The following is a 20,724-nucleotide window of genomic DNA, read 5'->3' as shown; positions in this document are numbered from 1 at the left end:
ACTCCCGAAGCCATCACAGCCATACCACTCTTTGTAACTCAACACCGTCTTTGTTTGAATGGAGTCAATACTTGCCCGTGCATTTTTGAAAATTTTGGCATTACGTTCCAACCAGATGTTCCAGATCACTGCAAAGAACGCCACCATTCACAGCTTCTGTCCTTGTCTTCTGCCGTGCATGCCAATCCAACTCCCAAAAAGATCTTTCATGGTTTCAGGGATAACCCAAACACTACTAAAGGATCGCAACCAGTAGCACCACACCTACCATGTTACCTCACACCGAAGAAATAGATGCTCAACATTTTCTACCCCCTTGTGGCACAGCAAATATTATCACTATGAATATGAACTCCTAATCTAGTCAATTGCTCCTTAGTATTAATTCGACCAACTAGCACAAACCATTCAAACAGTTCAATTCTTGGGGGTACCAAGCCTTTCCATAGTGCACTGGTGAAACTATAGCTCGTGATCTCCTCTGACAACGTTTGGATTACCTGCAAAAAGGACTTCGTGGAAAAGACACTTGTGTTATCAAATTTCCATATCACAGTATCCTCATTTTCAGGTGACATCCTCACTGGCCTTAGTCGCTCATGCAGTTGATGTACCAGTTCTAACTCCCATTGGTATACTATTTAGTATTTATTCAAAATGATGCTATCCAACCTGGTTCCTTGCCAAAACGAAACATAAAACATTATCAAATAATTTTCTCTTCCTCCATCTCTTTTCTATTTTTCCAATTTGTCAAGCATTGTGAAAACATATTTTTCTTGGAGCCAAAAAATTTCAATTTAACATATCTTCATATAGAGGACTTTTGGCCAATTATACAGAAAACTTATTTATACCCAACATCTAAATATTTTTCAGCTTTAAAAAAATTAACTAATAAGTGAGAGGTGTTCAATATAAAATATTAACAGAACCAATAATATTAATCAATTTTTTTTTCTTAATTGTAACTCGACAACTTTATACGTCATGTTAAGTATTTTGCCAAACATTAAAAACCTCTATATATAACCACAAAGGCAAAATTGTCCAAGCAATGCCTAAATCTATTATACATGCTACATGGTACTATACTTTAGCAAAAACTGTTTGAGCAAACCTAATACAGTAGAGAACACCCAAGGAAAAAATCAACCAACTAGCTGGAAAAATTTGAATCAGAGATAGATTCATGATTCCAGTGATCTATCTCTCTTTAGGTCCATCTGCAAAAACACACATTTACACTCTCCTCTTCCACTTGTGCAGCTGGCAGGGAAAAAGAGGGCTATTGGCTAGTTGCACCCTTAGAATCATCAACACCGGGTTTACCATTGCCCCTGTCTGGATTCAGTTCGCTGTTGGATTTAAGTCCATAAACATGACCCATTTTCACACGCTTTGTCTCCAAATATCTCCTGTTTTCCTTTGTAATAAGTGCTACCAAAGGAATCCTTCCAGAAATTGTCAAACCATAACCTTTGAGCCCAACATATTTTGCTGGATTGTTTGTCATCAGCTTCATTGAACGAACACCCAAGTCCCTCAGTATCTGCAAGCACATTCTCAGATTATTTTAATCAATTCAATGAAGTAAAAACATCTGAAACTCTATGTTGCTCAGGATAATAATAGGATGAATAGCTGCTGCTGACCTTGAAATATTGTAATTCTTTTTTAAAATCGCAATGAATTTAAACGTGTAAAATGCTAAGTGTTTAAGACATTCAATATTCCAATCATTCGGTAATCTACTAAATCTACCTGTGCACCAATTCCATACTCTCTTGAGTCAACAGGCAATCCCAACTCTTCGTTGGCTTCTACGGTGTCCCGTCCATCATCCTGCAAGTTATAAGCGCGAAGCTTATGACCCAATCCAATCCCCCTTCCCTCGTGTCCACGAAGATACACCAATACACCTCTACCAGCAGCCTCAATCTGCTGCATTGCAATAGCAAGCTGGCTCCCACAGTCACATCTTGCAGATCCAAATATATCTCCCGTAAGACACTCTGAATGTACTCTCACGAGAACATCTTGTCCATCTCCAATGTCACCCTGTAAAACAGTGAAGATAATAAAATGGCTAAAACAAAACCATTGAATCAAGCTAAAATCTAGCATGATAGATTTCAAGAATTCTAGTAAATCTTTGGATTAGTTTGAATTGGCTTTTGAAAAAGTACTTATTTTTTTATCAATCTTTTTTTAAGAGACAAATTATTTCACATCTAGATAGGTTTTTTAAAAAGAGTTTTTAAAATTTAAATATTAAATTTTTTATCAATTTGTTTTTGCTTTTTTATTTTTAATAAAAGTACTTCTTGTAAAAGACATCCAAATAAATTTTAAATTGAATAAAAGTACTTTATTTTTTAAGAAAAATACTTTGTCATGCATCAAAAATATATATTTTTTTTATCTTTGTTAGGTTTTGACAACATCAAAATGTCACGAAGTTTTTTAATGAAAATTTTATGACATTAGAGTCACTCTGTAGAATTTCATGTCGTATTAGCCAAGAACATTAGTTATTTGGGACTTTAGGACATTTTCAAGATCTAAAGTATGCTTTGCATGCTCACATTTTCTGTTTAGTAATTAGTACATCTATATATAACTTACCTTAACCATTGCAATATGCTCCACGCCATCTATAAGTGATCTATAACAGCAAGCATTAAATGGTCCCCACATTGTTGGTATAACAGCAGCACCAGCATGTTCTATTAGTTTATCTCTTTTCCTTCTATATCTGCCAGACAAATTAGTATTAATATTCTGACGGTGTAACAAAATAAACAACAATAAATATCCAAGTAATAAAATATAGAGTACATGAAAAAAAAATAATAGAAACAAAGATGAGAAAATTCAAACAGTTCATTTTGAAAGTATCTCATTTGATGGATTGAAGGCAGGAAATTAAATGGAGTAGAAACAAACTGGATTGAAATTTTCTTAGTGGTATATAAATTTTTCATTTTATAGATGGAATACAAACAAACTGGATTGAAATTTTAGCAGTAGTACATGACTTTTTCATGTTATGACCAGATACTATGAGAGTCAAATGATTCATGTAGCTAATCCAAATCCAGTAGGATAAAACTCGTTATTGTACATGAAAATATCCATCTAGCAGAACAACTTAATCAAATATAAATAACAAGCAAACGAGCTCTGATCCGCGACGGATTAGTCCTTAACCTGTCGGGTTGGGAGATACCGTGGGCAACTAAATAACAAGCAAACATTATAATTGGCTAATAGTATCCTAAAAAACCCTGAAATATGGCCATGTAGCTAAGCAAATTTTATCACATGTTCTAAAATACAGAAACATACCTAATCAAGTCAGCAATAGATACAATTTTCAAATTTGTGCGTTCTGCAAACTGGCGAAGCTTAGGCAATCGTGCCATGGAACCATCCTCGTCAACAATTTCACATAGGACTGCTACTGGATTCAAACCAGCAAGCATGGCAAGATCAACTGAAGCTTCTGTGTGTCCTGCTCTCTTCAACACACCACCTTCCCTGTATTTTAGTGGAAAAATATGGCCTGGGCGATTGAAATCACTTGGTTTAGAATCGCTAGATGCAAGGGCCAAGACTGTTGTTGCTCGATCACGAGCTGACACCCCTGTTGTGGTACCATGTTTGGCATCCTACAAATACAATATAAATTGTTCAAAAGTAGCATATTACGTAAATATGCTCTTAAATTACAGTAAAAACAATTCCCATCAGAACACAACAATTATTGATGTGATAATAATATAACCTTTTTGCTAAATGTCTGTAAAATACTAGTAACAAAAAAATACTACTAAATGCAGCGAATCAAAGATAAACCAAATTATTGGTAAATCAAATATATGATACAAGTATAGCATGGCAACTATGCTTCCCTGAAGTTGATTTTTGTTATGCACTGTTCTCGAACTAACGTAACAGTAACAAAGGAAGAACTTGATCATGGAGACATAAAACTAAATCTATGAATAAGAGTTAAGTACGATTTTGATTCTTAAGGTATAGGTCGAAAATTTTTTTGTCACAAACCCTTTTTTCATACAAAATCATCTTTAAAGATTAACAAAATCGCATGGAGGCAGCAGCGGCGGACAGCTTCTTCTTCTTCCCTTCCCCTTTGCAGGGGTAAAAAAAACTCTCTTTCTCCTGTTTTTTCTTAGTTTTTTTTTTAATAATTTTTTGTGTTATAGGTAATTTTGTCCAAAATTTGAATATTTAAGTAAATGAGACGATTTTAAATCTTGGTTTTAAACCTTAGCGGTGATTTTATATAAAAAAAAGGTTGAGGACGAAAAAAATTGTCTGCCTCTCAAAATCGTACTTAACCCTAAATGCATGTACTAACTGTACATACCACTGTCACAGTGAATGCTGTGCGCAGTTTTTCATCATTGTCCTTGCTGTTTACCATGAGTGGAAGATCCAGTCTTTCCAGATCTTCCTCTTTCATGCTAATGCAGACTATGCCGGTTCCATGCTTAACAATAAAAGCCATGGCCTCAGGTGTTACTAACTCTGCTGCCATGATTAAATCTCCTTCATTTTCTCTGTCTTCGTCATCTACAACAACTACCATCTGAAGCACTAGTGTGAGTGAATAACCTAAGTTAAACTAAATTGAATGGGGGGAGAGAGAGAAAAATAGGAACCTTTCCGTTGCGAATGTCTTGAATGGCCTCCGGGATGGAAGCAAAACCTTGCGTGGGAGTGTCAAGATCAAATTCATCATCTTCATCAGAAAACCGATTGATTCTCGTAACTGATTCAACCTTTTTGGCAGCAGCATCAGAGCCTAGCCTATTAGAATGCAGTTCTCCCCCTGCAGCTTCAATTCTAGAAATAGCAGAGTGAATAGAGGGGAATTTAGAGGAGAGTCGGAGAAACACGAAATCTAACGCATGTCCATTTGTACGGCGCAATCCATTGAACAATTTGAAGCGTTGGGATGCAGAAGCACTACATTAGACATAAAAAAAAAAAAAACAAGTCAAAAGGACGCAAGAGAGGGACGCAAAATGAATAGAGTCGGGAGGTAGTTTACCTTGGGTGGAAAAGAGGTGGTGTGGAGGAATACGAGGAGATATTGATAGAAGAAGAAATAGAAGAAGCCATGGAAGTACTAGGGTTTTAAATTGAAGGGATTGGGTTAGGGATTGAGGCAAGTTGGTTGGAGTAAACGTAGTGGAAGAAAGCAACGGAAGGTAGTTGGTTTAATACAGTTGTCGTGTACATTATGGTATTTATAGTTATGCTTAAATACAGTCTGCGCTGATGCACTCCACGCGCTTCAACATAATTCCATCCCTTTCTAGTATTACACCTCTCACTTTCACCCTTACTTTACCTTCATTTTTCTTGTTTTCGTTCTATTTATTAATTATTAATTATTAATTAAAAAAAATTCAGCCTATGAAGCTATTGGACTAAAATAATCAATGAAACAAAAAATAGCTATTGGACCAAATATAGTGTGATGAATAGTTTTGTCATAATTTGTGGCAATATCAACTATATAATAAATAATTCTTTGTCATGAATCTATTAATATATCTATTTTAATTTTAATATCTATTAATAATTTTAAAGTGAGAATGTCAAAGTAGTACTTTCTGTATTCTCAAAAAAACATTTAAAAAAGACATATACCTTAAAAGTATTTTTTTTAGAAAACGTTTAGGAGACCAGTAATTTTATTAAATTTTGGCTAGCATGTAACTAATAAAAGAAATCCCACATCATTAGATGAAATCTCACACTATTAAAAATATTATTGATAACTACTTAATGACTATAAATCACAAAAGTTGCTGACCATAGCACTCTTCTTTTTTTGATTTCCTCTGCATGGCACCACTTCAATTTATGAATGTAAATATATAATAATTGAATATTAATTTAAAAGAATTAAAAAAAATTCCAACTAAGTAATTCATTTTTTCCTTTATATATGTATGCATATGCATTGAATTAATTATCTTTTGTCTTTGAATATGTATCATTTAATTGATTACATTCAAAATAGTGAATTGTTTTATATTATAGTATCCTTAAAAAATCAGCTATTAATAAATTTTTGCAAAGTTATCATTGTAAGTAAAGCATTTCAATTGATAATAATATTAGTGTTTTTTAAGATTCTTTAATGATTTGTTATTTTTTATAAGCATTCCATACTTTGTTCAATATGAAATTTTGATTTAATAGCTTCTTTTTTTAGATTTATACATACTAGGGTTGTGTGGAAACTTTATAATAATTTGAAAAAAAGCTTTATCTTTGTTTGAGTAAGTAATTTAGTGTGTTGTTATTGTATATGGTTTTTTAAGAAGGTTGGTGTCAAAGGTGTAATCACTCTTAACTATATAAAACTTTGGTGCCATCATCATTGTATGATGTAACTGTTGTCGCTTTTTTTCATTGGGAAATTTTAAATTTGCATTTAGTGTAAGTCTTGAAATCTATAATGTCCAGTTGAGTAAAATTTTTGTGGGTGTGCATGTTTCAATGATGCTTAAAAATAATGAGTTATTGAATTTTCATAAATAAGATCATAAGTAATGTCATAATGTCATGCAATATAGTTGTTTTTATTCTAGATTTATTTGTTTGATTTGTTTCAGGCTCATGGAATCAGTCATTTGATAATTCCTACAAAGGATTATGTATCTCTTTAGTTATATTTCAACAATATATTTATTAAAGAATGGTATTTATTACTGTGCTTTAACAATTTTTCTTTAGTTTCAATGATTGGCGTGTGAGATTAGTGAAAAGCATTTATGTAATGTAGCAGTATTTAAATTGAGAATTTACAAATGTTTCTAGATGTCTATATTTAGGAGGTTCAACGGTTTTCAATTGTGTAATATTTTTAACTCACTTATATCTTAAATTAGTAAAGTTTTTTATTTTGTTTTTGAATCAATTAAATATTTTATCTCATCCTTATGGCCTTTCTATATATGGGTCTTTAGATTGTAGAGTATATAATTTTTTTTGTTGCGTTCTAACTTTTTGATGAAAAACGAGATTGGATCTTACAGTAATATTGTTGTTTCAATAATGTCTTTCATTAATCTTTGTTTTTTAGTAAACAAATAAATGAATGAATTAAGCGGTTAGTTGTATTTTAGTAATATTATTGTTTGTGCAAATAAGTGATAACAAGTTTTTTCTTGCATTAATTGTGTGAAGGGCAAATCAACTATGTCCGAAATAGGATAAACACATTTTCCTTTCATTGTTGTGTGAAAAACTATCTCTTCGAATTATCTTATTCAGTAACTGAATTTTAATCAACATTCATCTTAAAGGAGATATGTTGTTAATTAAGTTGTGGTAGTAAACTTTTGTATAAGGTAAAAGGATTTTTTTACCTAAAAGGTAACCTACAATTTTCAAAGGATTTTTTTAATATAGTTCAAAAGTTTATATTTTCTTTTTTTTTTCCACCTTCTCATATTCTCATATTTTGATTTAGATTTTTCATTGATGAATTCAATCCTTGAAATACCGTTTATATGATTGCAGAAAATTAAGGAAGGCTTTAAAAGGATGTTGTAGTACTGTTTGCTATTGAGTTTTAGCAAAATGGGAGATGAAAATTATGCCTTTATGTTATACATGTTACATCTTTAATTTGTTTATGACACCTTGAATCATGTTGAGCTAGCACTTTTTTACGCAATTTGCAGGTTGCAGCTATGTTGTTAACTGATATATTAAGTTTTCAATTTGGATTTGATTTCAATTTACTTTATACCTATGGGCCTATAATATGATCCCATTTCAGCTTGCATCAATTATATACATATACGGATAAAAAATACTAATAAATTATAATAGTATGTGAATATAACATGCACATCCTGTCATAGTGTGCTTAACATGACATGTGTATAACTCAATTATGTTGAAAAGATACTATATATTAACTCCATCATTATTGGAATTATTGCAGTTTTTGTGTGTGGCTCTTATTTTCTTTTGATCAGAGGACATATCAGATATGTGTGATTACTTGCTTTTGTTGAGTAAGACATGTGAGAATTATAGCAAAACAAAAAAAAAATGGTTTGATTGTTAACTTGATATATATCAGTACCCTTTCCTTTTTTTTTTTGTAATCTTTAAGAACAAAAAAAGTATAGTGGCTTTTAGGTATTTACATATTCATCATGAGTTTTGGTATTCATGTATATATACGAAGAAAAAAAAAATGTCTTCTGTCTTATTTCCATGCAAAGATTGTTAAATGTTTCGACCAATCTCTCAAAACTAATGAATGTTATATTTTTTCGCTTTTTAGTATAAGTGGTCTTCAGCTTATGATTGCAGAATTATTTGTATAATACTAACAAAACCTAATATTTATTTAAGGAGGATGTTCCCACAAAAATGTGTAAAACTGTCTTTTTGTAAAAATACTTATGTGTTGTATTATTATTAGACGTATTAATGAACCGATTATTTTTAAATTTCTTAACAAATTAGAATAAAATCAAATTTTTTATAATATCAATAACAATAAACCTAATTGTTATCAAATTCGGTTGAACCGTTCAATTTACAAAACCTACTGGATCTATTTTTTTTTTGTTTTTTTTAAAAACAAAAATTAATGATATATTTGTCTTTTTATAAAAAAATTAAACATAATTCAGTTTAAATTATGTAAATCAATCAGATCAAATCGGATCTCATAATTATAATAGACAATTGAATTTATTATTGTTGTTATAATAAATCGATTTTATTCTGATTTATTAAAAAATAAATTATTAACCAATTTAATAAAAAATTCAATAATATCATGACACATGTAAACGTTTTAAAAAAAAGACATTTTTAATGTCTTTGTCCAAGTGATCTCTTTTATTTAAACACATAAATATAATAGCTTTCACATTTAAATGAAAGAAGAGTATTATTATTAATAATAGAAATTATTACAACTGAATAGTGTTTTCAAAAGAAATGATCACATATAATTATAAACAAAAACATATGCAGTAAATTTTAGAATGGAGCAATATTTACTATTTAGTCCACGCTTAAGGTGGGTCTTACTCTAGTATTTATTTTTATCTATCTATTTTTATTTTTATTCTTATTCTTATATTACATACTAGCGTGATGATCCGTGTAATGCACAGGATTTACGAAATTTAAACCTTTTTAAAAGAAAAATACTAAGAATATAATTAAAACGTATTCTATAAAAATAGATATGTTGTATTAAATTTGAATAATTATAAAATTATTATTACACTAAAATAAAAAAAAATAGAATACAACAATTATTCAATATACCAATAAATGGTATAACATATTTTTTAAGATAATAAAAGATAATAAAATATAATAACAATTGTTAGACATTAAAAAAATAGAAAAAAAAGTCCAACAGATATGTAGTTTACTATTACGTATCATCTTAAAAACACATAACATCAAAATACCTATTGATAGCAAAACAAAATATATACAATATATATAAATTTGTTCATTAAATAAAAAATAAAATATGTCCAAGACAACTTAACATATAATTCAAAATATCCATCAAATAGAGTTATACATAGGAGGCCTAACGTCGCTGAATCGACAACTCTATTTGCCGGTTAGCTATCGAGCCGAGTTTCAAGGTAATGCTATCCCCCTCCTTTAAATTGTATACTCTACAACATTCATTTCACCCAACCCCAAACTTCCATTCTCCACATCTTCCTCCACTTTTCAATAAGTGGAAAAAGAACACATTCTTCTCTACATTGGAATCTGGACCAGTGATCGTCCAAATCGAACCATCTCCAAATACTTTAAGATACGCAGCACATTTCGAAGCCAAATACTGCAACGAATAATTTATAGTTAAGATAAACATAATATTTTCATACACAATGAATAACAGATTTAGGAAGAACATTCAATAAGCTTGCAAGAAAAAAAAAAAAGAAACCACTCTTTTAAGATCAAGTTACCAATCTAGATTGACCCAGATCCGAAGCTGTGATGATCTTTTCATAATAAACTTCTGAAGCATATCTAATTCAGGATAATATGAATATGTTAGTCACTACACTAAAAAATAGCAAGCTATCCCATGATATTAAAATCCAAAACACAAGGAAAAAACGTTACATCTAACATTACCTAGGATCAGACAATTCATTTGTCGCGTTACTTTGTTCGTTGACCTCCAATGATAAACTGCTTCCACTAGACAAATCTATCGGATTATGCGAATTATCCCCTACCAGTGTCCCATCTTGATCATTGTTTTCATCACCATCTGATGAAAACTGATCATCAGATGGTTCAGACCCAGATAGAACAATCATATCAGCTGATGAGTCCTCATCAATCCTGGTATACTTTATGTGGAACACTCTTGATACATTATCAAGTGTCACTGGGTCCATTAACTCAAGAACATAGCAGTCAGGATCAAAGTGAACTTGGATGGGTTGGTTGTCCTTATTCCACAATGAAATAAAAAAAAATTCCAAAACCGACATACCTAAATTGAACAGATGCCCCTATATCGATAAAATAGAAAGTTCTAATCTGTTCAAATGAGCAGTCAGTTATGAACAACTGATCATTCTTTCTTATCACCTCCAGCACTAAACAATTATCTAGCTCGTCAATGACATAGAACATTGGCCCAAATCCTTCGCCATGAGTAGAAACAAAAGTTGGGGGAAGAGCTTTCTCACTCTATATTCAAATTTCTTCCCAAAGTTGATTCATGTCTAACAAAAGATGCTAAAAATGCTTCAGATGATTTTACCTAATTATTTAGCAAAGAGAGGTATATATACCTTTAAATCTACCATTATTACTAACTAAGCAACACAAGAGAACAATAATCATGTAAATAAACTGACATTATAATGAGCATCACAAAAACAGGTAACTAAGTAACTAACACATATGAGGTCTTTTTGAATGTCCAAGAAAAAAATATTGAAGTTTTGAAAGAAACAATGAAAAAGAAATTGCTATTATCTTGATGGATTCTGAAACCAAATCATGTACGTAAACTTCAAATCATCTTTTCACGTATTAATAAATGCTGAATTTTTAAAGTTAGTATCAATATATGTATGATTAATAAAGATTATATTATTTATTTTGAATGGACATTGATAATTTATGAAAACTATTCTTTTTAGAGTTGTTGTAGTCTACACCCATTTAAGATTAGAAATATCAGGAACTCAAAATTAGCTAATCAAACTCATCTAACAGGGAAAAGAAACTATCAAGAGGAGAAAAGTAGAAAAGACCACTAACTGAATATAAATTAAAAACAAACTATTCGAAGTTAAAGATTTAACCCACCTCTTTAATCGGTTAACATGCATGATATAATATTCCATAATATATTTCGCTACCTGGTTACTGAAAAGGCGAAATATAAAAATCAGTTCTTTTTCATTGGACCAATATTGTTGGGTTGCTAAAAACCTCCTATTAGCACATAATGGTACGATTAGAATATAAGACTGAGACTTTTAACCAAGAAACCAACTAACTAAGTATACAAAAAAAGGGTTAAGTAACAAATTAAAAGCATATTAATGAAAATTACCCAAGAAACCACTTTGGAAAATCACTATACAATATATTTTACAGATTAGGACAACTTCTGAAATCTGGCCTACATATAAATGTGAAGCCAATAAAATTAAATTACAACATGAAAAATATCTGAGAAAGAATTTAAAAAAATTATAGATGGCATAACACGATATTTAATTGACATTAAAATTTTCAAAAGTTAATCTGAAATATATTGAATGGAAAAGTAAATGAGACTTCAATGGAATTGAAAATGCAGCAAAGAAAACATCTTCTCTAATGCTCAACACCATACCTGTTTGGATCTTCTCTATTAGCATTCATCGCGATTCAGCCTTATCAGATAGAGAGACTTGGTATAAAGATTCAAGAACAGAGAAAAGATCTTGTCTCTTATTGCAAAAGAGAGTATTATAATAAAGTAAACCCTAATATGAGATTTCAACAAATTCAAGAAAAATAAGTGATAAAATTGAATCCAGAAACATAAAGAATAAACATAAAGAAGGAACAGCAACCATTGATAAATAAAAGAAGAAATAGATGAACAAAAATATGGTTATTTATTCTAGTAAATTAAATTTCTACTAATGCTAATTATAATGTTGAGAAGTTTCAGAAAACTAACCACTACTACTAATAATAATTTAAACAAACAATCATGAATAATGAATTTGTTAATTAGAATATGCATTACAAACGATATGAAAAAAAGAAAATATAAAAAAATTAGATCAATATTAAAATATAAAAGACCAGAATGAATATTCAAAAATTATAAATATGATAAAACTGATTTAAAAAAAAATCTTTTTTATATTTTAAAATAATCGATAAAATAATGTAAACAATGATTATATTTTTTAAGTTGAGGAAGAGTTTACAAAACCTAAAAGAATAAAGCCATACCTGAGAATATGAAATTGGGATTAATAGTTGGAGTACTTTGCAAAATAACTAATCCTTGTAGAGAACAAAAAAAAAAATTTAAATGTAAAATTAAAATCATGCTAACAGAAAGTATAAACAAAAACAACTTGATAAGAATCAGATGTTGCGTTCAAGGAAGTATGAGACATGTCATGTGCTGAAAATCAACTGTTTCTTTCTTTCCCTTTAAATTTGCAGCTAAACTTTCACTGAATAATACATGCATGTCCAAAAAAAAAGTTTAAAGGCAAAGAAAGCTAGCAAAACTGAAAAGAAAACGAAAAGAAAAAAATACAAAACAGAAAACTTAGTTACCAGTGCAACCATTAGGGCAAAAGCTGAAATTGATCCTTGATTTTCAGTTTTTAAAGGATTTACCTTAATAGCACCTCCCTTGTTACTTGGCTAAAGTTTAGTGTCTCGATCTGTCAAAACCTGAAGATAAAGAAGTATCCGCCGAGTCACTGAGGGAGACTGGTCTATCGGACGGATTGGAAGCACTGGGAGCCACCGCAGATGAGGACAGCTTGGTACCTTGTAGGAGGATATGGGATTTTGAATATGGAAAAGTTCAGTGGTAGACTTTGCGGGTTGAGCAAGGTGAGACGATACAGAGAAAGACGAAGGAGGTTCAGTAAGTGTGTTGTTGTCGCGTTTCTTTCTCTTTTTTTTCACTGGGGAAAGGTGGAGAGAGTGGGTCGTGACCTTTGGGTTTTTACTCTTTGCTGGTGATTACTGTTGATCTTCTTAAATCTAGGAAAAAATTAAAGAAACACAAAAATAAAAGATAGTTAATTTTTTTTTTAAAAAAAAGATTATATTGGACCATTATGAAGAATTAATTACTAATGATCATAAAGACTTTTAATATTCGAATTGTTAAGAAGCACTTATTTTTTTTAGTATTTATGATAATTAAAAAGAAGGATTAAATCTAGAAAAAAATATATCATGAATTATTTTCTTTATTTATTTCTGAGTTTTTTATATTAATAAATTTTATGTATCCTAAACTTTAAGTAATGTTCACATTTTTTTCAATTATTTTTCTATTGTTAATGCGCATAAAAATGACGAAAAATCACAAAAAGCTAAAAAAAACAATAAATAACTAAATTATTGATAAAAGTTTTACGTGACACAAAAATCATTAAGATACAAATTATGAAAATTAGATAAGAAAATAATTACGGATATATTTATTTTTTTTATAAAATATTTGCTCCTTAAATATGATACATGTTAAAACAAAAAGTTAATTATTCTTAACAAATTTGGTACTAAAAGTCTTTTTAATAGGACTTAATTAATGATCTTGAGTTCAAGTAATAAAAAACTGACCTTTTCTATTCTCAACTTCTACTCTCTTTTTAATTAGATTTTTTTTATATAATCTTGTAGTAGAATAACAATAAGACATTTTTATAAAATTTTAATCAACTCAAAGAAAATTAGAACTAACTAATATTCACCATAGTTTGAAAAATTAATATTTACTTTTTAATGATTCAAATGAAATTTATAGGCCAGAATGAAAAATATTTTACTTAAAAATTATTACTCAAATCACCAACAATTAGATCTTTCTTCACTTTTGAACAGATATTCTTGTGTTCATGTAAAACTTTCCTAAAAAAGTCAAACGTGCCTCAACCTTGAACCAATACCAAACGGCTCTGTAAGAATATATGATACATGTTAAAAAAAATTGATTATTGTTACTAATTTTGGTATTAAAATTCTTTTTAATAAGACTTAATTAATAATCTTGAGTTCAAGTAATAAAAAACTGACCTTTTTCTTTTCTCAACTTCTCCTCTCTTTTTAATTAGATATTGTTTTGATATAATCTTGAGTGGAATAAGATTAACAGATTTTTATAAAATTTTAATCAACTCAAAGATAATTAGAACCAACTAATATTCACTATAATTATAGTTTAAAAAAATTAATACTTACTTCTTAATGATTCAAATGAAATCTATAGACCACAATGAAAAGTATTTTAGTTAAAAATTATTACCCAAATCACCAACAATCAGATCTTTCTTTACTTTTGAACAGACCTTATCAAAGCAAAGGTAACATCCTAGGAATCTTTCTCGAGAGATATCTATGCCAGTACCATGTTATCAACTTGTAACCAGAGTATCAAAACAAAGGTAAAATCCTAGGAATCTTTCTCCACCACATAAGTAAAACCAGAATGAAACTTCAATACTTATGAAAAGTAAATTTTATATAATGCAATCTGCAAATAATAGAAAATGAAAACAATAAGGACCACACTGCAAAATATATCATGCTACAAACCGAATGAAGGCCCACAAATTACAAAATCACACTAATAGGAAATAGATCTAGCAAGAGCATAATTTTCGAGAAGCCAATTTGCAAATAAATCAGAATGTTTTCTCTAGAAAATTCATTTAAACCCATCAATTATGAAGATTGACCCAGATGAAAATAAAATAAAAAATACAAACTTTTATTAATCATGCAAAAGAGTTCAGCTGAAACTTCAAGAGATTTGAAAAACAAAATAAAACCTACACCCAAAAAAGGACAATTTTGAGACCAACCCACACCAATTCAAAATCAACTAATCACTTTTTTCTCATCGATAATTTTCTTTCAACTTGAACCTAGATTAGAAAATCATTAAGGAGGTTCATTAAAGTCTTACTTTATCACTTTACTAACTTCCTGAAAACATATGAAGATAACTGGATTTTTATCCTACCATACCAAACATAAGATAACTTTTATTACTAAAGAAAATATGAGAGAGAGAGAGAGAGAGAGAGAGAGAGAGAGAGAGAGAGAGAGAGAGAGAGAGAATATTATCATCGGCGTTGCCAGCAAGACTGCTGCCTCCATCAGAAGAGAAGACCCCATTAGACAAAGAATCAGCTCAAAATCATGATTCTTGGTGCATGAGTAAACCAATTGACCTGTGATGTTTAATATCACAGAGGCGAAACACCTTCCTACATAATTAGAAGAAGAAGTTAGAAAACATACTAACATAGGTTTAATTAATGTTAATGATGAATTCCTACAAACTAATAAGCATACAATCAGATCTTTCTTTACTTTTGAACAGACTTTATTGTGTCCATGTGAAACTTTACTTACAAATTTAAAAGTGGCTCAACCTTGAACCGATACCAGATGAGGGATGAGCAAAACTCAATCTTCCAATTGAGAATCCCCTTTGTCTCGGCTTCCACTCCCTACTGTTCGACCAATAGACAAATTTGCCTGGATATTCAACATATGTTAAAGACCGCCCATCCGGGAACCGCCTGTTGGCCATCATCCAACCCGTAAACATCGTCAGCAAATCTTTGTTGCGCAAATAAATATGAGTAGTGATATCAGCATCATCGAATACAACATGTTGCTGGTTTGGCAAGTGAAAAGTCAACCTCTTTATTAACGGCCATCTATGATGAATATCATAAGCAAAAATTCTCCACATGGATTCAGACGGTGATAAATAACAACAATCGTAATACTGCTTGATCTCATCAACCACCTGAGAAGATTCACCAACATGATATGTTTCTCCAACAGTTGCAGTCACCCGATCCGGACCCTTATTGATATACTTAAAAAGATACTTGATGACGTTTGACTTGTTACAGAACTCAAGATTTTATGTGAGCTTGATATTTCATTAACAGCAGTGGATTATAAGGCACAACAAATCTGTTGTCAATATCAACATCGTTGATCTTCACTGTCACACCCATATTACGACGTCTATATATCGGATAGCCATCTTCAACAAAGCTCGTTTGGTCAACGAATCTTTTCGGATAAAATTTTGAGAACTTACAATCTTTCATGCAAGGAGAACTCGGTCTAAGTCGACCGCAAGGACCATGGATCATGTACTTGGTGACGACATTATAAAGAACTGAAAATTTGAGGGGATTGGGTAGCTCGGCACAGATGAATTCATCAACAATTTCAACACTTTGTAAGTTGCTTTCCCCGTTAAGCCATAGTAACACGTGTGCATGTGGTAGACCTCTTTTTGGAACTCAATAGTATACATACCTAAAAAATACAAAAGCATCATTAAGAAGCCAGACAACAACATGTCCGAGGACAACAAACAAAAATTGAAATGCCAAGCAAGAAATAACATACCTGCGCTAAGTGGACCAAAAAACACACCTTCCTTGGGATCACTTAGCAGGCATTTCAACTTAGCATGAAAAACACGGCAAGAGATATCAGGACGATCAGCGATGGGAATTCACTCTCGCTGTGTGAATCGCTGAAATTCAGGCCAATTTGGATTACACGTAATAGTAAGGAATAAATCTGGATAGCCAAAATGTTTACAGATTGCCATCGCATCCTGACAACGATTAAACATATAACGTCCACCACTAGTGAAGGAAGAAGGCAAGATGACTCGTGTCCCAATTGAAGAAGCTTCATCATCACCACAACGCATAGCCTCTTCTATTCCTTGAAGCACTTCTCCTCTAATTGTACTTTGCTTCATTCTAATCTCATACAACCTCTGGGACTCAATCATGGTGAAACAGTCAACAACAAATTGTTGAAATAATCGCCTACACTTGTGAATAATTCCATCTTCTTGCTCCCTAATTTGCAGACGAAAACATATGAATTCCCTAAGAGAAACCCTTGTTCTCCTTCCAGGGACATACCCCTCCTGTTGACCTCGATAAGGAATATTCAACTGGTAACCATCCTCACCATATGGAAACAACAACGGATACTGTAAAGGCCAATACAGAGCATGAGTTTCATAGTTACGTTGCAACTGACCAGCAGTAGATCGAACAATAATGTCACGACCATGATCCGACGAATCAAAATCTCCAACAATTAGAGCAGCAACTTCGTCACAAGAGAGAGTATTGTAAGTTCTTCGATCAACCTTCCTATGCGAATACAACTTCAAAGAAAAGATCTCGGATGGATGACACTGATAGAATTCTCTGACTCTTCGAAATGACTGTGCTATAACATTATGAGTATCGATCATTTGCAACAACTCAGTTATCAATTCTTTATCTATCTCAGATGTTTGCCTAAAACAAATATACATTAACCACAAAAATATATTTAAAAACCACACGGAATACAATTATGATATGTTTTGATACATCATTATTAGTCAGAAATGATTAATAACACATTATAACGGGAATAAAACACAATATAACTATGCAATGACAGATATAAACCTGTTTTTCAATGTAAATAACATTAAAACATCAGGAAAATAAAATAAAAAAACGTAACAACAAAACTTCAAACACACATACCGAAAGATTCCCTGCCTATGCATTATCTCATGCTGAGTGTCGTATATATATAATTGTGCAAATTTAGGCTTCTGACCAGGATCCGGGAGCAAACTTCCAATCCGATGATAATTTTGACCAGTTATTATAAATTGCGGTGGACCACTCCCATCATTCACTGAATCCAGAACCTTACCACCAAGAGACGTGAAGGCAAACATACTGTTATAAGATCGAATATTTTTTTGGAAATACAAACTCTTGCTATCATGTCCATTAATAAAATTATATAGCAAATCTGGGGGCTTTCGAAGATAAGGTAACTGAATTTTCTCTTTTGAGCAACAAACAGTAAAAACAGGACGATTAATTGTAGAGTCTCTTTCAACACGTTCTGATAACCAGAAATACGTCCCACAGATTGAACATTCATAGTTAGGATCACCAACATCAAGACAACCTGGTAAAGATAAAGCAAAAAAGAAAACATCCATAACAATAAAAAAAATTTGATCTTAATTAGATGGCATGAAATAGATTCAACATAAAATGAATAAACCATTAGCTTACTGATATAATATATAATAAATACTTGACTCGTTTAAATTTTGTCAAAAGAATATATCACAAAACACTACTTCTATTTTACACTGCCTGAATAATATCTCATCACAGAAGCACAATGGAATCTTTTAGAACTAAGTAAATAAGATTTCTATTTTACTATTCTTGAATAATAGATGATTTAAGAAAGAGAGCGTACCTTGTATCTCACTTTGCAAGAACAGAGGATGATCAATAACAGAACCAACTTGATTGAATGAATTTATCGAAGGATCATATATTTCTGATTGGTCTATATCATCCATTTTAATTTAAAATAACACAAATTTATGTAAATATATATTTGACAACCAAACATAAAAAAAATTAATGATGAAATAAGAAATCAATTAATTATTTAATAATCAGCATGCAAATTGAACATTAAAAATGTAATAAACTACGAAAACCAATCTGAATTAGCATTGATTTATTAAATAACTAAATATAAAAAAAAGCTTAATGCACATTCAAGAACAGTTTGATTTTTTTTAACGTTAGAATAGACTTTGTTTCATTATTTTAATCACTCATACTAATTGTCTAGGTTGCAATTAAATAAGCTAAATCACTATTAGAATCATTTTCTATTTTTTTTAGACTTTAATGACTCTATTGGTCCATAGAATCCTGTAAAATTTTTAACCAAGTGCGTATATTTTTTTTTCACTATCAAGGGAGGCATAATTGAAAAAACTAAAAAAAAAAAAAAAATCACGGACAGAACTAAAGGAAAAAATATTTATATGGAACTAATAGGAGATTTCAAAAAATTAGAGGAACCGACAGAATAATTAAACTTTTCTTTAATATACAACTATTGATTATGACATCAAATTAAGAAAGTTTCAAGAAACACCCCTCGTCTATTATTTAGCTAGAAAAGTTAATTAATTAACTAATTATGTGAATCCAATCACATAACAAAAATTTTTTTTATATTGTCCAAGACAAGAATAAATACTAATTAAACAATTTATTAACATCTAGTACTTGTGTATGTTTGAAACAATAATATAAATTAAACCTATATACTGATCTAAATGATTCCATAAAGAATTTTATAACAGTGTAAAAAAACAATAATAAATCAACAAACCAATCTATTATTAGATATAAATCCAAATAACTTAAAATATAATTTAACAAAAACAAAATTGGACAGAGATAAAATACTTAAAGATATTATTATACCTGACAAGATAAGATTTGAACTCTGATTAACATTCTGGGACACCTCAACTAAATTTTCTAAAAAATAAAAATAAACAGAAACATTGAAAACATATAAAATAAACAAATAAATTTTTAGAAACACAAAGATTAACTAAAAAAAATATAGGTGGAGCAAAAAAAATTACCCATATAATCATTCAAAGAGAGAGCAGGCATCGAGGAATCGAGGACCTCTAAAACATTAAAAAACGAAAAAAAATTACAAAAGATTCCCATAGATATCAAATCACTAAAAAATGGAACATAAAACACTAAAAATATCACGAAGGTCAATTCAGTACTGACCTCTTGCATTTCGATGGTGACTTTGTGTTCGCTTTCTTTTCAAAGAATTTCGCCTATATTCTCTAGCACGAACAGAATTATGAGACATCTTTGTTACTCGTACTAAAGGAAACAAGAGGTTGAAACATAAATCGCAAAAACTACCCCTAATTCATTGCCCAAAAGACATCCACATTGTTAAGTTCCTATAAGCAAGAGGTAAAAAAAAAGGGCGGGTCACTGGGAAGAGAACTTGTGAAACACACCAACAAAGAACTTATATAACCATGCACACCTTTGATAACGCAGAACATAAAAAAAATAAAGTATTATAATCAACACCAATAACTAATTGACATGAAAAGATAAAGTTGTACAACAATAAAGAAATAAAAATAAGAACTGCCGCATTTCATTAAAATACTGATAGTGATATACATAATTACATATGGGTATCTCTCCTATGATAAGGAGGATCCCAAGATCTGATTACATATCCTAGTATATAACTTAAAGAGGGTACAACATTGAAAATGTGTCCAATCCCTAGCAAAGTCACTATTACAAAAGAAGGAGTTGATAATAGACAGTTGGCAGATGACACGAGCCAACACAAAAGAAAAACCCCTATATCTGACAATCCTATTTGTTGGACACAATCCAAAAAGGTCAAATCAAAATACCATCCAGCCAGCATGATTACATTTTAATGTATTTAGAATCACAAGCCTTCTTAAATACTTGTAGATATACTATATAAACT

The 20,724-nt window shown here is 30.7% G+C and overlaps 3 protein-coding genes across 3 annotated transcripts; all 3 read right to left on the bottom strand.

Moving 5' to 3' along the window:
- Nucleotides 1-918: 918 nt before the first annotated feature.
- On the bottom strand, nucleotides 919-5,302 carry LOC107631079 (bifunctional riboflavin biosynthesis protein RIBA 1, chloroplastic). The gene is made up of 7 exons (XM_016334399.3): nucleotides 5,084-5,302; nucleotides 4,692-4,998; nucleotides 4,397-4,618; nucleotides 3,352-3,674; nucleotides 2,629-2,758; nucleotides 1,765-2,061; nucleotides 919-1,552 (listed from the first exon to the last, which is right to left on the bottom strand). Exons 1-7 carry the CDS (start codon nucleotides 5,152-5,154, stop codon nucleotides 1,289-1,291), a joined length of 1,614 nt encoding a protein of 537 aa, XP_016189885.1. The 5' UTR covers nucleotides 5,155-5,302; the 3' UTR covers nucleotides 919-1,288.
- Nucleotides 5,303-9,736: 4,434 nt separating this feature from the next.
- LOC148572469 (uncharacterized) lies at nucleotides 9,737-10,466 on the bottom strand. The gene is made up of 3 exons (XM_088507522.1): nucleotides 10,198-10,466; nucleotides 10,026-10,089; nucleotides 9,737-9,895 (listed from the first exon to the last, which is right to left on the bottom strand). Exons 1-3 carry the CDS (start codon nucleotides 10,464-10,466, stop codon nucleotides 9,737-9,739), a joined length of 492 nt encoding a protein of 163 aa, XP_088363648.1.
- A 6,365-nt stretch (nucleotides 10,467-16,831) lies between these two features.
- Nucleotides 16,832-20,070, bottom strand: LOC148572468 (uncharacterized). Its single transcript, XM_088507521.1, has 6 exons — nucleotides 19,983-20,070; nucleotides 19,823-19,870; nucleotides 19,656-19,712; nucleotides 18,622-18,714; nucleotides 17,880-18,318; nucleotides 16,832-17,642 (listed from the first exon to the last, which is right to left on the bottom strand). The coding sequence occupies exons 1-6, from the start codon at nucleotides 20,068-20,070 to the stop codon at nucleotides 16,832-16,834; spliced, it is 1,536 nt and encodes a 511-aa protein (XP_088363647.1).
- Between the last annotated feature and the right edge of the window lie 654 nt (nucleotides 20,071-20,724).

The sequence above is a fragment of the Arachis ipaensis genome, chromosome B3 (genome assembly GCF_059453495.1).
Source record: "Arachis ipaensis isolate K30076 ecotype BB chromosome B3, ASM5945349v1, whole genome shotgun sequence".
Taxonomy (NCBI): Eukaryota; Viridiplantae; Streptophyta; class Magnoliopsida; order Fabales; family Fabaceae; genus Arachis; species Arachis ipaensis.
This window is presented reverse-complemented; position numbering and strand designations above follow the sequence as displayed.